The sequence below is a fragment of the Megalops cyprinoides genome, chromosome 5, assembly GCF_013368585.1.
Source record: "Megalops cyprinoides isolate fMegCyp1 chromosome 5, fMegCyp1.pri, whole genome shotgun sequence".
NCBI classification, from domain to species: Eukaryota; Metazoa; Chordata; class Actinopteri; order Elopiformes; family Megalopidae; genus Megalops; species Megalops cyprinoides.
Genome location: NC_050587.1, coordinates 14,545,001 through 14,559,735, shown reverse-complemented (window position 1 = coordinate 14,559,735; position 14,735 = coordinate 14,545,001). Strand labels below are relative to the sequence as shown.

The 14,735-nt window shown below is 41.4% G+C and overlaps 1 protein-coding gene across 2 annotated transcripts in view; it reads right to left on the bottom strand.

Moving 5' to 3' along the window:
• The window catches only part of ap3b1a (adaptor related protein complex 3 subunit beta 1a), an 87,289-nt gene that overhangs the window by 30,555 nt on the left and 41,999 nt on the right, over nt 1–14,735 (bottom strand). For both annotated transcript variants that reach the window (XM_036529222.1, XM_036529220.1), the window contains exons 20-22: nt 14,404–14,581; nt 8,960–9,008; nt 8,230–8,327 (exon numbers count right to left, since the gene is read on the bottom strand). In XM_036529222.1, coding sequence (XP_036385115.1) covers nt 8,230–8,327; nt 8,960–9,008; nt 14,404–14,581 — 325 coding nt within the window. The remainder of the gene's footprint in view (nt 1–8,229; nt 8,328–8,959; nt 9,009–14,403; nt 14,582–14,735) is intronic.

The window sequence follows — 14,735 nt, the reverse complement described above, 5'->3', positions numbered from 1 at the left end:
TTGATTGAGGGGGTCTATTATGTATCAACTTAAAGAAAGCCACTGTGATTGATGAGACCGGCATTCACCTTCAGTGCTCACTACAATACTTGTATCCTTTTTGTCAAATGACCTGAAAATCCTGCTGACATATTCAAAGTCACCATAACTGTACACTTTATTGCAAAGGGGGCCTATTTATGTTGAGATGGAGATGTGAGGAGATACATTAAAAATCTATTTCTATTTCGCATTCGCCATGGGCAAATGAAAGGGAATTCAAAATGAAATATGCCGACGAGAGAGAAGGGCTGCCTTTAAAGCAAAACACTCCTCTGTGTCTGGCTCCGATTTTTCAAACAGGTCACCTCCAAAATTAAAACCCTTACAAACCAATGCGATACAAATCAATGTCTATTTTTGATTGAGACCGTTAATATTTATACCAATTTTGTAACAATGCACTGTTTACCCTTTTTTCAATCAACAATCCTATCTGTACTCTCTGCAAGCACAGAAAGTAGTCTGATAAAAAGCAGTTCATAATGTTTTAAGATAAATATGACTAAATAGTGGACATACACCCATGGTTATTAATAAATCACCATGGTAATTTTCAAACCACCAGGTAATCAATACAAAACACATTTCACTATGACACTTCTTCACAATAACATAATACCATGTAAGAAATGTGCTTTTGTTAGATATCTGTGAACAAAGAAAATACGTGTTTGAAATGTTGTTAGACATGTGATATTTTTATTGTCACTCTGTACAAGTATCAGGGCAAAGCCTGGCCTGTCATGTTTTGCCCCAACAGCAAATAGGCTTTTGTGAAAGCACAAACAACCAGTGAAAAAAATCAACCTTTTCAATTTGTGGATTCTGCTACTGCAAACTGTACTGTGTTTAAAGCTGACCCAACTCCTGACATTTGTTTAATTGAGGCAATCACATTTATACATGAACTGCTTCCCAGTCAACAGAGGGGTAATTATCTTTATGTGGCAGAATTACCTCATTAAAAGCAATCACGGGGTGACATTTAAAGACAAAGTCGCTAAAAGCCTCCCTAAAGTGTAATAGGCGACTTTTCTTTGTCCCCTCTGTGATTTCACTGTTGACATGCGGTAAAGGTTGTAAGAAAGCAAATCACTCCTCACCCACTTAAATCTGGAAAACACAGGCTGCTCAGGATTTGAAGTGTTTATTTAGGCTACTGCAAGAAAAACAATGTACGAAAAAAAGAGGAGGCAGAAAAATCAGCAAAAACAGCTTTACTCTGCTGGAAATCACTACAACCCTGAGGAGACCACTTTCAGGAGGATCATGTTTTTTTCTGTCATTTTCAAAACAGCTTATGAGGCTTTATAGCAGAATATGCTGTAAAATGTACTGTACTTTTTACAAGTAGCTAGTCAGTTGATAAAAGAGATGTGTTTTTATTGATTTATTTCATTCACACTTTAGCTGATAGTTAGAGAGTCAAAATTGTCATTGTTCCATGTTGCTTGATTTTTGTGCTCTACTGAAAATTACATTGCCTGTGTCACTTCTCGCTCTATTAAATAGCTAAAATATATCTGTTCTACAGATAGAGTGGACCAGGGACGTTTCTAGCTATTGAAAAGATCCGGGGCTAAGTCAAGTTTGCCTGGGTCTTGTCTTTTTTTGAAGGGAGATCAGCAACGGTAGGTTGGGGAGGTTATATCTACCTTTATAATAAATAAATATTATCACAGCTTTGGAAGCTGCAAGTCAAGTCTGTCTGTTGTTTTACCATAAACACCTCCTTTTGCAGGGCGAAAATATTTGGGGCTAGGCTTAAAATATACGGCGTTACAGCCCGGAATGACAGGACCTAACGACACACTGGAGTGGACTCAAAGGGCTTCCAATCTTGAGTGTCTGAAATGAAACAGCATTTCCTTTCTTCTCTAACTAGCTAAATAATGTTGTCCAACCTTAAAAAGATGTGGTTTAGAGTCATCGTTCAGAGATGTCACTTATGAGATGCAAATTACTTTTGTAGCTAGCCAGCCAAATTGCTACTACCTACAGAATGTACTTGCTAACTAAATATACTTTCACTAACCAATCCAGCGACAGACTTGCCAAGTCTTCATCATCTTGGAGGCACTAATCTTCCGTTAATTTCCTCCAGCTGGAGAAAGCATCTCGAGCTTTGTGTATGCCCCTCTCCTTTCCATCTGGCATACTCTAGTCCTGCTTTGTTACTCTTTTTTTTTTTTTTGGCCAGAGGCATCCGCATGTCACATCCCTCCCTTCCCACGATTAGCTGTCATTACCAGTGAGTTATGTCGCACAAAACGATGATGCAAGCACACTTCCTGGATTAACAGCGTCTCTGCTATGGCACCGGGCCCGTATGGAAAACAAAGCGGAGTGAGGAAGCACTTGAAATGAGCCCCGCATCATGTTTTAAGTCAGAAATGAATCAATAAACGACAAAAAATGATGACATACAGCAATGCACTTTTGATGACAGAGATTATTTGGGGGGGGGGGGGGGGAGCGCATCACACCTTCAACTTCCCCATGAATGGAAACTCCCAGACACAAGGACTACAATCTACAGCAGCGTCTGCCAGAACAGAGGAAAAAAAAGACAACAAAAGACCCTCCCTGGCTGTGTCCAGGGGAGGGACAAAACACATACACACACACACACATGCACACACACGCGCACACACAGGCCAACCATACAGACACGCCGGTGCACTATTTCCTTTGGGCATTTATTACCTGTTAAAAACCAATCTTTTGGTGAGTGGCAGTTCAGGGTTTTTGAGAGCGGGCTGCAATATTTCTCTGGGTCTGCTGAGTCATAATTAAAGCTGAACCGAGTGGAATTGGAGAGGGAAGGTCAGCGAGGTGCCGAATGAGAGATGAGGCCGGGCTGATGGGCACCAAATGAACAAATTATGATGGGCCCCACTCAGTGTGATGAGGTCAAACGCTTGTTTCTACCCGCTGACAGTTCAATTTCCCTGAAATGTCTCCCGATTCGCGATGAGCTAATTATGAATGAAAAGTTATCAACTGCCCACCCGCTGAAAGGGGGCTTAAATACTATTTCGTGGAGATCCTAATGTCAAAATGTTATTAGAGAGTGCATGTTGGCCAGGAGGGGGGTTTCAAACACAATAACCCGGGTTAATCTGAATGCTACTGATAACCATGTAGTAATTTTCTAAAAGGCTGAACTGCTCAGCGGAGACAAATTCCTTGGCGGGTGAATTTAAAATCAGAACAAAAAAAAAAAAAATCACACCATGATAAGTGAGTATGGGGTTGTTTACCATACAGAAAAATACACTAGGACCCTGATGTCTTTATGCATGGTATTGACTTTCAAGATTTCTTTAGCATTCATTTCATTTTTTTTTTCCCCTTCTCCCCAGAACAGAGGCCTTCAGCTCCCAGTGACAGTTCTAAACCCTGGCTAAATGGCTTACAGGAGGCTTCCATTAATACAATGCGCACAGATTTGGTATTGACTCGCCTCATTTTGATTGCCGCTACGGATTGAAGCTACGGACTGTCATTCAAACATTCAGCCTGGCAAATAAGGTTCTCTCAGTCAAGTGAAATAATAAAAGCGTGATCTGATAGATATGGAATACTAAAAAAAACACACACTAAAGAATCCTGGACTTACCAAAAGAAATAAAAGTCAAGCACTTAAAGCAGTGCGATGCCTTCTCTGCAATCTACTCGGTTATTGATTCATTTCGCTCCGACGGGGTCCGCGTTTGGACACACTCCCAGCGGAGTTTCGCGAGGGACTTCCGCCCAGAAACCCGCTTTATTTCCAATTTGAAAGAAGCACTTCACTTCTCTATCTGGCAGAAAAAAAAGAAAAAAAAGTTGTGGCGCAACACTTACGGCAGCAAGGTCCCACTCTTAAGATTGGATCAGGTGTCACTCAAGCACCCTGGAATGCTGTATACACCTAATATTTCCTGTGTGAGAAACCCCCCCAAAACCCACCCCCTACCCCCCAGCCTTGCACCCCAGACAGGGGTGGGGGGGTGGAGGGGGGGGGGGGGGGGTTTGGGGGTTCAGCAAGACAGGTCTAAATCGGGTCCGGAACCCACAACAAAGCAGACAAAGCGGGCTTTCTCCGGCCCCCCTGGCTGGAGACGTCTGATTGAAAGTGAGGCTACTTAATTGCGACGGGCCATTCCTTTATATCTCGGCGTGCGGGCAGACGGAAGGTCGTGCTAAATAGTTCTCTGGCGGATTTAACTGCTCTGAATTTTTAGGAGCTATCAGACATGACATAGGACATATTCGGTGACCCTAAGAATTTCCATCAGAGCTGGGCCGAGGCAGGAAGCAGCCTCCGGGCCAGACGGAAGCCTCATTTCAATTCTAACGGCCGTAATTGAAGGTTAATTGACTGACTCTGGATTAACAAGGAGAGAACACATGATGGGCAAGCAGCAGCCTTTTATAATATAGGATTAGAACAACACAATTACGCCCTGAATCACCATTATCAACCTCCAGTTAAAAAGGTGTTATAATGAAGCAATGTCAAATTCTCTCCCTCTGAATGCGATCATCTCCTCTACAGTATGTACATTAGGTGATTCGCACAATGCTGCCTGTGAAGATGCTCCCTGCAATTTTCAGCCACTTCGACTGCTTCATATGACAGAGACAAATTAATTCTATTGGCAGGAAAACAAAACGTGTAATTAAGCTTTCACCTTCTATAACGCGTCTGGAGGAAAATCATCTTTATAAATAGTCTCAAATAAAAGTGGCAGTAGTGGGAGCTTGTGGTGGTGATGCCTGCAGTCAGATTATAATAACAACAGCAATATAACTGCCATCCCAATCATCATATGATTCGTATTTAAAGCACAGTTTTCTATGGACTGTACTTAAAGCAGGCTTTGGACCGTATGCTCTGCGATACAGCTCACATGCATTTTTATCTGCACTCTGACCTCTGCTCTGCTCCTCTGATTTTTACCTTCCCTGGGTGTCAATGCAGTGATCTACAGCTGCGGGAGCCTCCACCTCCTCTACCACGACCCCCTAATAAAAACACAGACACTGATGAGAGGCACACAGGGTGAACTGCTTCAATATGAGACATCCTTCCCTTTGAACTGTCAGCAGTACAGCCAATGGCCAAACCTGCTGAGAAGCACACACATCACTGTGTGTGGCCAGGGCAAAAGGCGGCAGTATGGAGTAGCAGATGGGGGGCACTGTTTAAGACAATAATTCTCTGACATTTTTCAAAGCATTACAAACTAGAAGAAAAGCAATCCTAATATTTTACAAAGAACTTTCATTATGAGAAAATAAAAGTCAAAGCTCCATATATGATTTGAACTGGTCAGCGCAAGGCTTGGTAAATGAGCAAATGGTGCTCATTGTGGATGAGCAATGGATCCAAGTGCCAAAACAAAGTACAGAGTGACCGGTTATAGGGGAAAATGACAAAAAAAAAAAAAAAAAACAACATATGCCGACATATTATGCCAATCAAAACCTGACCACATCAACGGTTTGTTGACAGCATTGGCACGTTTTAGATATACAGAAATGATAGTGTGATGTGGCGGCAGTGTAGCATAGTGGTAAGGAGCAGGGCATGTAACCAAAAAGGTTGCTGGTTCAATTCTCTGCTGGGGTGCTGTCACTGTACCTTTGGGCAAGGTACCTAACCCAGAATTGGGTAAATATCCAGCTGTATAAATGGATAACATGTAAAAACTGGAACCTGTGTTACAATCCATAACAGTCGCTCTGGATAAGAGAATCTGCTAAATAACGATAATGCACTGTAACGTAATGTAACGACGTTGTGGTATCCTGTTATTTTTTGGGTCATAATCTTGCGTTCTTCAGGATGGGCACTGTCCCATTATCTGTGCAGGCATAAGAATGAATCTTCTTCTAAACACAGGACTCTGGCAATGCCATGGCAACTGTGGGCTAGGCATTTCATTCAGATGTAATGGCAGTGCCATGATGCATTGTAACTTTTTTTCTTTATAGCACAATTAAGCAAATAGATGAAGCTGTAATATTGTACAGTAAGGTGATCAATATACATATACGCAGCCATTACACCATTTTTTTTTCTGATGTGTCTCTGTTCCAGAGACTTTTGAACATGTGATGTTACGTGATGTTAAAGGCTGGCGCAATAGAGCAATGAGAAAGGATGGCAACAACCATGCTTCTCAAGCAGGGATGGAGCTGAGAAAGAAACAGCACAGCATAGACAGCCATGTTTCTTCCACCCACTAAGACTGGGGTGGTATCCCTTTACATGCACTAGATACACTTTTAAATGTCCTTACAGTTATTTGCTTTGCGACACATTCAGTACCTCTACCACATGCATTACGTACATGGTGGAACTGTATCTTTCTTTTAAGATGTTTTAGTTCAATTTAAGAATCATGCAGCCTTTAGGAAAGTTTTGCCCGAAGGGAAACAGGAGACACCGATTTCTCACACTCCACTGAGATCAGACCAGCACGGAGATTGGAAGAGATAACTTTGAGTACACATTACGGGCAAAAGCATCCACCCTCCACATCAGACAGCCCTAAATGCTAAACCAGACTTTTACACCAGGGGTTTAACCTGGAAAGCTGCCCAGAGGTTAACTAATGGCATTTAAATTGACGCTTATACTTCATAACAAGGTACTCTGCCAGAAAATGAGCATGGACAGCAATAACGGTTTAATTACTGAAATCTAAGATATGCTGCAAAAATCTGCACCTTTGCTGGAAGGAGGGGGACTGTCACAAACAGCACACGTAAATTTGCTATTATTAAGTATTAGCGTTAAATGGAAAGAGTTGGGAAAAAAAACCCCACTCCCTGACCCTGTGCGAAGCTGATGAGACCCACAGCTATCTGTTCATTAGACAGGCCCACACTTACAAAAGCAATATCCAATTACAGAGCCAGAAGCTTTCTATAATAGCCTGTCGGGGAATATTCCAAGAATAGAAAATGCAGTGCATATAAGGAATATTAGGGTCACATTCTCATCTATTTGCCTTATATCTCCATTCCTCTGATACTAATTAATTTCTCACTGCTGGAGCGCGCCGCTCCGAGCTCTTTAATATGATTCATTTGGCCTTTTACACAAGGGAAGGTTAAAGCATATTTCTGTAGGGCTGAACCTGAGGTCCCTCCCTGGCATTGAGACATTTTATCCCTGTGTGAGGAACTCTACACCAGAACGGGCTTTAGAAAGGCACATTTAGCATAACTGAGCTTAGCAAAAAAACAAAAAGAAGGTCACATATGTGCCTATAGATTACATGTATTTGCCCAGGGAGGAAACATCAGGGTTAACATTTTAAAAAATAACATAAAAAGAGTACAAGAATAAGTCTGCTCATTGACACTGAGATGCTACTTAGCAATATGATTGTTATTTTCACTAAGATGGGTGTGTTTTTGATGCACATTTGTATCTAAATGGCATATTAAAATTCTAGTCCATTACACAAAGCTTGTAAGATGACCATCAGCCAAATGGCATGAGGTTAGCGTGCCCCCCCCCCCCCCCCCCCCCCAAATGTTTGCTGATGAGCGGCAGGAGATGGTTCCGATGGAGCCGGCGCTGAAGGTAAAGTGGATGACCCGAGGGGCACAATTTCTCCCAGGGCTCCCTCTGACAGAGGATTTCTTCACATGAGGGAAAGAGTCGTCACGCAGGGAAAGGTCAGCGATCAGAAACGGGGTCTGCCGTAACAAAGGAGCCGCCAGAGGAAGGGGTGGAGAGAGAGAGAGAGAGCGTGCACCGGGCGGTGTGATGCTGACAGATATAGGGATTTGGAGGTGCACAGAGAGGGGGGAGAAGAGACACCTCCACTCCTGATGTCCTAACTGGGAAAAATCTGCCAGGGAGAAAAAGGTCAACTCAAAAAAAAAATACCCCCACGAGAGGAGATCCCTCACATGTGGCTCAGAGGGAGAAAATGGTCATTTTATCATCGTGTCAAGGAAAACGGCGGTCAAAATTTCTGCCCAACTTTGAGCAGCCTTGTGGGATCCTTCCGGTATCAACGGAGTCTTTCTCTTGTTAGTCAACTGATGGTCACCGATGCTAGCTCCCTTTCAGCAGAGTGCTGAGGTCACTGCATGCGTTCAACAGAACATGGACATAACTGATTTTTTTTTTTTTTTTTTTTTTTACACATTGAAATAAGAGGAGATGATGTTCACCTGGATGGTTGAAGAGGCACTGGAAAGAGACAGCCCCTCCAGATCACTCAGGAGGCTTGGAGACAGAACAGAGGACTTGGTCGTAGGGACTGGGGCAACTGAAACAAAACAAAAAAGAAAAAAACACAGGAAATAACTCTTTATCACAGTGTAAGAAAGCACATATTCATAATGCCCCATGTCATTTGAATTGGTGAAAATAAACAAATCCAGAGGACTCTTTGTGGATTGGTTCTAGCTGCTTCATGGCCTACATATCCGTGTTGACAATGCTATCCAGTTTAAATTTGAATTTGTGGTATGTGCATAATAATGTTCTGTATCTTGTATCCCTATCCTGTATCTTGTCCTCTAAACTGTAAGTTGGATCATTTTATTAACAATCTCTAAAAGAAATTTCCCCAGCCCTGATATGGGCAGAGAGGAAACTGTCATGATGGGACCAACTCTAACTTTAGCAATCCATCCACTGAGAATGACTATGCAAATTATGTAGTTCACTAAAAATTCCCCAGTAAGAGTTCCCAGTTTCACAAACACAAACTTTCTGAAATATCGGTATTGGCATCAGAATCAGAATCCACAGCTACGGTTGGCAACATTGAATATTGGTATCAGCCCAAAACAAACCTGGATTGGTGCTCTCATTATGATGATGAATGACTAATCTTGACTACATAAAGGAAAACTATACACAAAAATATTGATAGTAAGTCAATGTCAAACTTACAGTCATCAAGATCCAACAAGGAAACTTCTTTTTTTGCTTTTTCTTCCACCTAAAAAAAAAAAAAAAAAAAAACGATAATTAGCAAATCTGGCACTCACAATCCAAGCAAACTAGCTCACCCACCTCAGCCAATAAGAGCCATGAAAATACCACCAGAGCGAAGAGAGGGTGAAAAATGTGAACACTCTGACAGTGATTGATACCCGGTCAGTACAGGTAGCAGTTATGAGCTGCCTCCCCGGGACACAGTAACAGTCTTAGGGCACCCCCTGCTGAACACTGCGTGCGTGCGTGAGTGCGTGTGTGTGTGTGTGTGTGTGTGTGTGCGCGAGCGCGTGAATATGCTCATGTATGCCTGAGTGCATTAGAGAGGGACACAGAAAGAGAGAAATGGAGATGGAGAGTGAGAAAGAGAGAGACAGCAAGATTGATACAGAGACAGAGACCAAGACAGAGAGAGAAAGAAAAAGAGCCAAAATGGAATCATTCCTAGAAGCCTCGTCTCACACCTCGCCTTGGACCTCAGCAGCCACTCACTTCCTTCTTAGCCTCCTGGAGACATTAAAATCTAAGATCAAACCACCAGCACAGCAGGACTGCGGAAAAGCGCTAAAATGAATTGTGATTTCTTATATTTATGCACACAATATTGTCACGAATGCCGTGCCACCACATAATTCATATTAATCCTGGCATTCATCACATATTACTCCTTTAACTGCACCTCATCTTCACAGTGAGCTGAGCACAATCTCAGATAAATCCAGATTTGGGAATAATGTGCAATTACACAGGTAAATTAATTTACTTGTTTTACTTCCTCAAATAGAACTATGATATATTCATGCAACGTTTATAATGTATGGTGTAAAAAAAGCCAAGGCACTATTATATTCTCCTCCAAAAATATAGGTAGAAATGAAAATCTGACAATATAGCATTAATGCAGGAAATACAATCACAGCACAAAGACATCAGATGGCAATAGTATTTTATGCGGAAGAGGTTCAACTTGGCTACCATTCCGAAAAGCACCTATTCTGTTTCAAGCAAATTCAAATCCCAGTTTCAAACAGATCACACTGTCCAAATGTCCAACACCGGAGTATAAGGATCAATTTTCAGGAAGCCACACACATCCCTCTTAATTGAACAAATAAGCAGATTCGCCATATATATTTACGCTAATGTAATTCCAAAATTACACTGCATGTGTCTTAAGCATAGGGCAAAAGCACAATTTTCAGCTGAGACGCATCACATGCAAAAATGTAAAGTCAGGCAGAGTAATTGATTGGGCTAACCAAATAATTAAGCGGAGAGACGAGAGCCAAACTAGAGAATGTACATAGGGCCAACCAGGAACTGAATTTGACACCTCTGTTCAGGGTTAGTCGGGTTAATTTAATCAATACTTGACAGACTGAGCAAACAACTAGCCATCTTTTTCTCCCATCTACATTAATTTGATAAAAATATCACCACAGTAAACAATATAGGGGCCAAGTAAAGATGATTAGTGTAATTACTGCTATGGTGTCTTCTTAGAAAAATTTAATGAAGGTATAGGTTAAAATATGGAATATAATACCATGTGCATATGTGAGAAAGGTTACCTTCTGATTACTTACTGATTCTTTTAAGTAGAGTGTACTGAATAGATGACTATCCTTTAAAAATATGGGCAAATATAAAGATCTAAAACTCTGATGTTATGCAGATTTTTTTTACAAATGTGCTGTCATTGAAACAAGAGCCACGTTTCTCAAAAAAATATTTGTAATCTCAATGGCACCACTTGAAAAAAATGCAGGAAATACATGTCGTTAATTATGCTGATCACAGTCACGTGTCGCTGCGTGATTACAGCCACAGTCTGAGTTTCCGAATCATGAGACACTGAGGCCCCAGCAGCCGCCCGTAATTTTTATTAAACAATTATTCTGTTCGGCTGTCACAGGTAATGCAAACAACCGCAAGGCTCCTGGTAGGACCACCTCGCGCCGGGAGAATTACAACACGCGCCCTCGTTTGCAATTGCCTGCTGCTGCACTTGGTCTCACCACCACTGGTGTGGTATAAAAGCATTTTTACTTATGAATGCTTTTATCACACGTACCGTGCTCTCATAACTGCTTTCTTTCTTTTTTTCCCTCCCCCCCCAAGAACCATAAAATTCCACTCTGTTACTACAGACGAAAGAAACTGCCACAAAAGAAAAAGCTTAATACCGAAAACAAACAATGAAGTTAAAACCATATCCTATCAAATATTCCCCAAACGACTATTCATCTTGGTAATAGAGATGGAACCCGGGTAATGCACACAGGGCTTGAGGCGTGAGATTGAGGATTTCTCTGGCACAATGCATAATTCATGGCCCCGACCAGCAAAGTGTGTAAAATGAGAATTTCACAGCGCGGCAGGAGCAATGGAGCCAGGGAGAAGAGGCAGGCTAAATCGCATTTCACTGTGCAAATTTTATTTCTTAGCCTCCCTGCATTTATACTACAGCATCATTGACAAACAGAACGCGCTGACTGATCTTCCACTGTTGCTGCAGCTGCTGCTGTGCTACGACGTGAGGAAAGACAGGATGGTTTATTTGGAAGAAGAAAGAGTGGGAAGAGAAACAAAAAAAAAAAAAAACAAATCCAGGAGATTGTCCTCTCCTTCTCACACTCACAAACTGCGCTACTTAAATGTGTGTTTTGGGCAGATATTCACGTACCACATAAAACATGCCTGAATTCAGGTGGTTTTCTGGATTGTGTTGAGGTGTCTGTAAATTGTACCACATGCCCACTTACATTTATATATTTACAAACACACAAATATCAATATATACATATACACACAAAATACACATACATATCATATATACTTGTACACATCATACACATATAGTAGCTTCTAAGCACATATATGTTATGTATGCATACATGCATATAAATGGACCGATTCACACATTTTCTGTAAATATGTGACTAAAAGACAATAACAGCAACAGTAAAAGGATGCAAATGCCAAACCATCCTGTAAAGAGCCAATATATAAAACTGCATTTATTTCAAACCAGCACACATAAGTACACTGTTAATGTATGGGACGTTATATTATGCAGTAGGATTTCTATAATGCTTTTAAAGCATTAGACTCAATGCCTAATAACAGAGGAGTACTTTCATTTCCAGTAATGCTGAGTCTTGCTAAATGGGCACTCATTTTCTTTTAAGACTGAACTACTGCAGCTTCATAGTCTTAACTACGATAATGAAATAAAAGTTTTCATCCAGCCTTATAAAAACACTGAGCGAATGATGGAAAAGAGAAAGAATACGTGTTCTGAAGTGGATTAAGTCAGCTGTACAGTGGATGGAAAGAAACAACCAAATATCGTGAACATTATCACATCTTAAATCTGTGGTGCCCATAAATGGATGTTTCATGCTTGCTTTCTTCGATAAAAGCTTTCATCTTCCTCCTAATGATTATTAACAGAAGTGTGACAGAATTGCAGGAATTATCACACTCCATCGAAAGGGTATCTGTCACACACTTTTAAATATGGTACTGGAGCCATAAAAGGCAGATTAACTGAAGCAGAGCTACTCAAGTATTCCCTGTCAGAGAGCATCAGAGCCTGCGAGTGACTAATTTTAGGGCCCCCATTTAACACACAGCCCTAACGTGAGACTGAACTGACATCCCTCAGAGCTTTCTTTTAGCCCACAGACTGGAAACAATGTCGCACAAGGTCAGCCGGCCAGCAGACGGTTCCTTTTCATTTATGGCTTCAAAGGCAGGGCAGAGCAAACGCTGAAATTCTTCAAAACTTTGAAAAATGGAAAAAGCTGAGAATGCGATAAATGTGTCTTTAAGAGGGATTTGTTCTTTCAATACTCTTTCATTGAAATGTGGCAGATAGCCACTTTATTTGTGCCATGACTAGCTGCAAACAGTACCAAAACTCACTCTCCGCTACAGTTATTTAACTGCTTACCTAGCTAGGTATGACAGCTAGCCATATTCCTTCATTATACTAAGCTACAACATTAGGAAGCCACACAATAATCAAATGAACTGTACCAGTTGCACTAGCGGGCTAGACAGTTCCAAGAATAAAGTGTTGCACATATTCTTACCTGCCACAAATAGCATTGAAGTGTTGCCACTGTTTACAGCTATAAAAAATTAGAAATGTCATGATCGACACTTGTATGCTTAGAAATAGCAATTAAAGTGTTCCTTTTCAAAAATGTGGTCTAATTAATATTATGACCAAAAATAACAGTTGAATCAGGCACTGGCACATCTAACTTGTGCTAATGAGCCACCATTCCAAGAGAAATTTGGGGTGCACGAACAGATTAACAACTCTGAGACGGGTTAAACTTAGCATACTACTTCAAATGTCACAATATTGTTTTGGCTAAACTGGTGTGTCAGTTGCAAATGTTGTTCCGGTACTATATGAATAAATAAATCATCTTTAATTCAACTTTATAGGATGCACTACTTTTTCTTTCTTTGTAAGTCCCTCTGAATAACAGCAAAATGTAAGTGAATAAAATGTAAATGTATTACACTGAAACTCTGCAAACTAAATGATCAAACCAAACAGCATTACAATTCTGAAACTGCCTGCAGTGAAATACACCATAAAGCACTGAAAATGCACCTCAGACTGTAAAAAAACAAACATGGTAACACTTCACACTACCTTGTACTGCATATACAAGTATAGTTATACTGTAGCTAATTAGGTAAAAAAATTATAACTATACAACATTACATATTAACTACACTGTAATTGTTATTTACAGGTTTCAACAACTAAAGTTCAATCACTCCATTGTAGCACCTTCTAAAGGGCCACAGTCCCTTGGTAACATCAGTGGAGATCCCAGTGGATAATCCAGCTGGTGTGGGCACAGCTGTTGTGCATTGTGGGATATGCAGTGTGAAAAATAGCCCTAGTCTGTATTTGTGTGTATCAGAGGACTCCCTCACTGCAGCAATCATTCACACACAGTGGAAGTGTGCAAAGAGACAAGTCTATTGTGTGACTGGAAATTCCATATAGGGTAGAAAAGAGTAAAGAGCATAAAAAATATGAAAGAAATAAAACAAACTTGTCCATTCTTTCAAGTCTGTTCCCCTGATTCCTTACCTAGTTAGCAAGCCAATTCACAAAATAAGACATGGAAGCTAGTTTCCTTCATTTCAAATAACTGTGTCCATGATTGAAAGGACATTCCAATATTCCAGCATTGCTGGGCAACACGTTTCTATGGCCAAGCTCAGGTGTAGCTTGAGCAGAAGCTCATGGGTAGAAATACCCAAGCTGGATATGCTGTCTACCTGAAACCTGTCGTGCCCTCACAGCCAGCACCGGTGGATAAAACTGCACCAGCCGACCAAAGAGGACAAACGGCTCTTACCTTGGGCTTTGGCCTCTGCTTCTTTTTCTGTTCGGTTCCCGAGTCGGAATCGGTGTCTGCTTCCGATCCGGACTCTGAGCTGGAGGAGCCGTCGACCGAGGAGCTGGCCTGGGACTGTGAGGACTCGCTGCCCGCCTTGGCCTTCGGCCCTTTCCCCTTCTCATCGGCGTCGGACTCGCTGCAGGACGAAGACAACAGGTGGTGAGTCTGCCACACTCCACCTCCTCCTGGTTTCCACACTTCACTGATGCCGACATACAGCTGCAAAACGGACTCTTACAGACAGCGCTCAGAGGCAATATTCTTCACAGATATAAATGCAAATTGAAGCA